Source organism: Euphorbia lathyris, chromosome 3 (genome assembly GCF_963576675.1).
Source record: "Euphorbia lathyris chromosome 3, ddEupLath1.1, whole genome shotgun sequence".
Classification (NCBI taxonomy): domain Eukaryota; kingdom Viridiplantae; phylum Streptophyta; class Magnoliopsida; order Malpighiales; family Euphorbiaceae; genus Euphorbia; species Euphorbia lathyris.
The window spans coordinates 65,388,964-65,395,581 of NC_088912.1; the positions used below are offsets into that span (position 1 = coordinate 65,388,964).

General features: G+C 34.5%; 1 protein-coding gene across 1 annotated transcript; it reads right to left on the minus strand.

Moving 5' to 3' along the window:
- Positions 1-1,672: 1,672 nt before the first annotated feature.
- LOC136224725 (ribonuclease 3-like protein 1) lies at positions 1,673-2,927 on the minus strand. Its single transcript, XM_066013138.1, has 3 exons — positions 2,557-2,927; positions 2,363-2,477; positions 1,673-2,288 (listed from the first exon to the last, which is right to left on the minus strand). Exons 1-3 carry the CDS (start codon positions 2,810-2,812, stop codon positions 2,090-2,092), a joined length of 570 nt encoding a protein of 189 aa, XP_065869210.1. The 5' UTR covers positions 2,813-2,927; the 3' UTR covers positions 1,673-2,089.
- Positions 2,928-6,618: the final 3,691 nt, after the last annotated feature.

The following is a 6,618-nucleotide window of genomic DNA, read 5'->3' on the forward strand; positions in this document are numbered from 1 at the left end:
AATTTTCAAGAGTTAAATGATATTTTAAGCAACTTTAATTCTTCAACTTTTCAGGTTTGAGGTCATTTAAGTGTTGTTTTTTTAATGAGAGAGAAAGATAATGTTTAGAAAAAGAAAACTCAAAAAATGATGATTTTGAAAAATTAAGAATATGGTTCCATAATAAATATGATACCAAATAAGTTTAATTCTTGAAAATTTTCATTTTGAGGTCGTTATCGGCCAAATTTGGCAAAGTAAAAAAAACATGTAAAATTTTGCAACCATAGGATTGTGTTTGCAAAAAAAAAAAAATACCACAAATACCACATCGTAAATCGGCCAAACCACAGGGTAGTTATTTGTAATTAACCCTTTAATTAACATATTCCCTACTAAAAATTGATAATATATGATATAAATATAACTTGAGGGTGTTCAATCGTTGAAACTCAAATTTTTTTTTTAACCTTTTGGGTTACTATTTCAGAATAGTTTCAGTCAAATTCCAATAACTTTTATACAACAATAAACGGATTAACGAGGAAAAACTTCAACTATCATCATCTAATGGCTCCAATAGGCATAAATGATATTACGACAATTCTCAAGCCTATGCCTATTCACAAGCAACAACAATTGATACATTAATTTTCAAGCCTAATAGCATATCACAAGGAGAAACAAAATGTCTGAAAAGAAAAAATTTGTGGAATGTTTGAGCATTTAAATTGTTCTGTCAAAAGAAATGCTTAGGGGGTCAATTTAGCAGTTCAACGCACAACAATCTATGTAATTCTGAGATTGTAGATACTTGCATAATATCAACACATTCATTGGATCCTATCCTCATAAAATAAGCACATTACGGTTAACATAATTAAACATATGAGAATTGACCCCGGAAAGCAAAGTAATTCACATAGCAAATTGACCAATTATAATATAGATAACCATAACATTGAAAGCCTAATGAACTCCTAATTGTTTGACAGCATTTAAATTTACATGTTAAAGTCGCAACAAAAGTTGAAAGCAATACCGATGGAAGTCTAATGGTGATGCAAACCAATTTCATCAACTTGACATAGATGAGGATTAATGAATTCAAGAATCACACAGATTAGGATTAGGTTCACTCTTGACACTCAAAGCATCTTCCTTGATTACAATGTTTGATGTTTATCTAGTAATGATCAACGTCTCCACCAAACTATACATAGGAGAAGAAACCATTAATTATCTATAGTGAGAAACAATACCACTATACAATGAAACAACCAACTCTTTTTAACTTTAAAATCACAGCACATATAAAAAGGGCGACCCGGTCGCATTCGGGGGTCCGGGGAGGGGTCCCACCACAAGGGTGTATTGGGGGCAAGCCTTCCCTTGCCAATTTAATTGGCAAGAGGCCGCTCCTAAGACTCGAACCCGTGACCTCTGGTCACACGGCAACAACGTTTTACCGTTGCGCCAAGGCTCGCCCTCCTAAAATCACAGCACATATATGGCAAGAAAATTGAATATTGTTGTAGTAGTCATCAATAGCTAGCAAGATTTGAATTTCCAGTATTAACTTAAGGATTATAGTGCTCTTATGTGTTAAACATCCGATGAGTTCAGGTATGAGAAAATATAGTTTTCTAGCATGGGAGAATTTTGAGAAAAAAGGCATTACCTGTCTGTGCAATTGAAGCAGAGCCAAGAGGTTGTATTGTATATCAAATCTCTCAAAAACCTCTCCAACACTTGGACCTATCTCCTTCTCCACCACAGGTTGAATAGGATAGTACCAAATGGTGTTGCAAGAGCTTTATTACAAACACATGCAGCTGGGGTCAACTCAGGTTTCCTAACAAATTGGGCACTCTAAACTATTCTAATCCGAAAGTTGCAAAATATTCAGTACAATTAACACAAATTACAGCCATTGAAACAATTAAAGATGCCGAATAAGCTTGAGTTCACCTAGAGGTCTTTTTCTGTTCTTCTCTCACCCACCCTTCAATTTGTGGAAGGAGCAATTCAAGTGTTGTAAAATAATATGGAAGAGAATTACTTTTAGTTTTGACCAAACACTTGAATATCTCCTAACACTAAAAAACACCTATGAAGTTAACGATTTCGTGTTTTTCCCCTTTTTCTCCAACTTGTTAACTGAAAGATAACCAAAATGATTTAAATACCATAAAGCCCCTTCAGCTGCATGCTCTGCTGCCGTTATTTTTTTTGGTTTGGGAGCACCGAAACACTCCAAAGACATCCCATTTTCTCCTTCAATCTCTACTGCAACCTTAAAGCTAAACCTGTGTAATTCTTCAATTACTCATAACTTGCAGGATGGAGAACATGGAATATATATAATACAGAGTATACTTACAATCGCAAGTGGGGAGGCCCTTCCTGTTTGCAGCATTCAAAAGAAGGGGGTTTCCATTTGTAGACTGTACAAATTTCAAGCAATTTTGATTTCGCCGATACTCTATTTCCTTCTCCTAAAACATGGCAGAATATAAATCAATTGTATGTAAAATGAGAAAACCCCAAATTGAAGGAAGTGAAATCATACTTTACCAGAGGCAGATGAAGCTTTATGATTATGATGATGAATCTGAAGATTGATGTTGGTTTCTACATCATTGTGCTGAAGAAGGATTTTATCAAGTGATAAATCGGCGACAGTGTTGGCCTCATCATCAAATTTATGCACCCCTTCTGATATTGGCTTCGCCTGGTCAGAGAAGCGCTTTGTAGCGGTGCCGGATGGAGGTAGAGGAGGAAGGTTGTTGAGAGGTTGGTTTGGAATTGGATTTAGGCATTTGTTTTCCATCTAACTCTTCATTATGCTTTCTTCCATAGATTGCGTCAAGGTTGAAAAATGAAATGCAACTAACCCCAACCTGTTATTTTTTTTTTTTAATTTAGTAACTCGGGTTAAACAATTTTTTGTCCCAGCTCATAAATGCTTTTAAATTTATGTGCTCCGAAATTTATACTTCTTTCTACAAACAAACAATAAAGATAGATAAAATTTAGGAACAGTACAAAATGAATTCTGCAATTTGTCTATTTTTAAAAGTAAATTATGTTGAAAATTTGTAAAAGAGATATCTTGTGATACGAACAGTATAAATTTTTTATGGCGTGGCAAATAAAAGCACATAATCTGGAAATGTATTTTGGTCTAAAAAAATCGTTTTTTAATATACAAAAAAAAAAAAATTCATATGCTTCACAACACATAAGAATTGAAATTCCTAATCCCAAATTCAAGGTTTGCAACTCAAATTGGAAATTCCTAAAGCCCAAATTCCAAATCATTTCAGTTCTGCACTTAAAATTTTAAGCTTCGAGTTGAAAATCCTAAAGCCTCAACTTACAAAAATTGAAATCGCAAAGGCTTCAAGTGTTGACTCATGGATGAACGATGGCAAAACAAAAGAACTGAGTTGGAGGACTTATCGATGTGGTTTGATATCTCCTGTTCGAACAGTCTCCACAGACGTAAACATTGGGCGAAGATTTTATGACTATGTAAGGTAAATGCAATTTTTTTCTATGGATGGATCCTCCAATCTGTAGCAAAGGGAGGGATTTTTTTTTTTTCGTAACATGAAGCATAAAATGAAGGGGTTCAAGGAACATATAGAAGAAGCACATGTAAGAGTGTTAGAGATAGAGGTGAAGAATTCAAGAATTGGTTATGAGAAAATGGAAAAAGGAGTTGCACAACAAGAATGCCGAAATTGAAGCTTTCAGTGAAAGGAAGAAACAATTTGGATTTAATGGCATAGTAAAATTAAGTATATTGGAATTGTTTTTTGCATTGTTATTGTATTATCAAGGGTTAATACACATATTTGCCCCTGTGTTTTCGCGGAAAAACAGATTTACCCTTAAATCAAATAAACCCACAAAATTATCCCTGAATTTTCCATAAACCTGCAATTATACCCTAATCTGACGGAGCTGCTAAACGGCAATGACATCAAACCTTCTTGTCTCCAAAAAAATTGGATGACGACAATCAAAATTCATTTGGTTTCTTATTGTTTTCTATTGCTATTGCTTTTGGATTAATTATGAGGTTTAGACGCCATTTTATTAGGTTGATTGAGCTTTTATGAAAATGAATTTTGATCAATCTGTTCTTCTAACTTGCTTTTAATCGAAATTGAATGTGCATATTTTTTTCTGTTTGTGATTGGTTGTTCTTTTCTGATGTTTTTCTGGAGATAAGAAGGTTTGATGTCATCGCCGTTTTGCAGCTCCATCAGATTAGGGTATAATTGCAGGTTTATGGAAAATTCAGGGATAGTTTTGTGGGTTTATTTTATTTAAGGGCAAATTTGTTTTTCCGAGAAAACACAAGGGCAAATATGTGTATTAACCCTATTATCAATTGTGTTAGGAGTCCATGTTGAGAGGGCGGAGGTTAGGGAGAAACTGCCAAAAGCGTAGCAATATGATATGGTTCATGTTGGAATTGTCACTATGCCATTTTCCCTTTCACATGACACAAGATACATGACAAACATTTTTTTCGTGTCGTCTGAATATTTTTCGTGACAATATTTTAACTGTATGTCATCTTAAGGCAAAATAAAAAATGCGCTTGATTCTCAGATGACATTACGATTACAGAATCATGTCATCCAAAGAAAACACGCGTTTTCGTTAAATTTGATGCGCTCAACAGATGACACTTCTAATAAATGAATGTCATTGTATGCCGAAAACAAAAAAGCAGCAAATGAAGTTTCACTTACGCGGCCATACCAAATTTTAGGCACTCTATATCATTTGACTGAAATTTTAGCTGATCTATAAACCCTCTCTCAATCCTAAACCCCAGTTTTAGGTTACGCAAGCTTCATCCCTCTCATCCCTCTCATCCCTCTCTATCTCCATGGTTGATTTGAACATGCAATCACTGGGTGAGCTAGAAACACGGTACTGGTAAGCCATATTTTCTTCGTTCCTAGATGTATCATTGTTCCTTACTCTTATCTTTTCCTCATCCAATTTACTTTTGTGTATGTCGATTTCAGCAGCTGGTATAAGGATCTTGTGATTTTCAGACCTATCATTGAAAGGTTTAGATCTCTCGCTTAGCTACACTGATTTTATTGTATTTAGATTCACTGTTGTAAAGCTTGGGTCTTTATCTTTTTAAATCTAGGGCAAGACAGTGCCTGATACAGTAGATGGTATGAACTCATCTGTTTCCTTTTTATTTGAACACTATTTGCAGGGATAGTAAGAATGCTTCAGTACATGGGACGGCTGACTGAAGAGATTGTCAATCGGTTCATGCCTTTAGCATATGGGAAGATTTCTTTAACTTACTGAATATATATTAATGTTATGTTGGTTTGAACTGATTGGTCATGCTTTTAGAAGTGACTGTGTATGTTTGATGTACTGTTTTGGAACCTAAAACTCATTGATTTAGGAAACTAGCCTGATTTAGTATATATATTGTTATTTGGGTTTGAACTGAACGATTACATATATGTATGATGTTTTGGGTGATGATGAAATGATTGGTATGAACTGATTGGTTAGATATAACTGTTTAGGAAGCTAGGACTCATTGACTTTATGTATGAATGATCATTAAGCATGTGGCTGATTAGGCATACTCTAAAGCTTTGAATGTTCATTGAGATTGGCACTGCTCTTACACCTATGAGTTATACTGCTAGAAGTGATTGAGTATGTGTATGTGTATGAAACATGTTTATGTTTGATGTTCTGTTGATGCTTATGTTTGAGGTGCCTAATGAGTATGTGTACGATTGTTCATTTGGGCATGTAGCTTATTAATCATGCATCAAGTATTAGAGGAACATTGTAAAAGGGTCATTAAGCATGTGGCTGATTAGGCATACTCTAAAGCTTTGAATGTTCATTGAGATTGGCACTACTCTTACACCTATGAGTTATACTGCTAGAAGTGATTGAGTATGTGTATGTGTATGAAACATGTTTATGTTTGATGTTCTGTTGATGCTTATGTTTGAGGTGCCTAATGAGTATGTGTACGAGGAACATTGTAAAAGGGTCATTGAGCATGTATGAAGCATGTACTGATATGGCTTGTAAATGATAAGATATATCCATACTCTTTTTGAAATTGAACATGACCTATGATGATAAGTAAGGAATAAGTTGTCTTGAATAAGTTGTCTTGAATAACTTGTTATAGCATGTTAGGCATACTCTTAAAGCTGAAAATGTTATGAACTCAACAGGCTCATTTTTATTTGAAATGATAAGTAAGGATTCTGAATGCAATTCGTTTATGAAGCATGTATTAAAGGGTAAATTTAGGCTAATTGCATGTACTGATATGGCTTGCAAATGATAAGATATATTTTGATTAGATAGAATATACATATACATACGAACTGAATAACAAGCTCTACATAAAGGGTTTTGTATGTGCATTGGCCATACTCTTACTATGTTCCTTTCCACTCGGTTTGATATCGTAACAACAACATTAAACATGGTGATAGGTTTATGATGCATTCAGCACAAACAGAGTCCCTTGTTTTGACAGCATCATAAACCTCATTACCAAGTTTAGAGTACCATGAGTACAACCCAAGTGGAAGGAGCATTGTAAAA

Coding starts and splice junctions, on each gene's coding strand:
- LOC136224725 (XM_066013138.1), bottom strand. CDS start 2,812: ATGGAAAACAAATGCCTAAATCCAATTCCAAACCAACCTCTCAACAAC. Junction 2,478..2,556: donor TAAAGCTTCATCTGCCTCTG/GTAAAGTATGAT, acceptor GCCATGTTTTAG/GAGAAGGAAATAGAGTATCG. Junction 2,289..2,362: donor GGGCCTCCCCACTTGCGATT/GTAAGTATACTC, acceptor AGAATTACACAG/GTTTAGCTTTAAGGTTGCAG.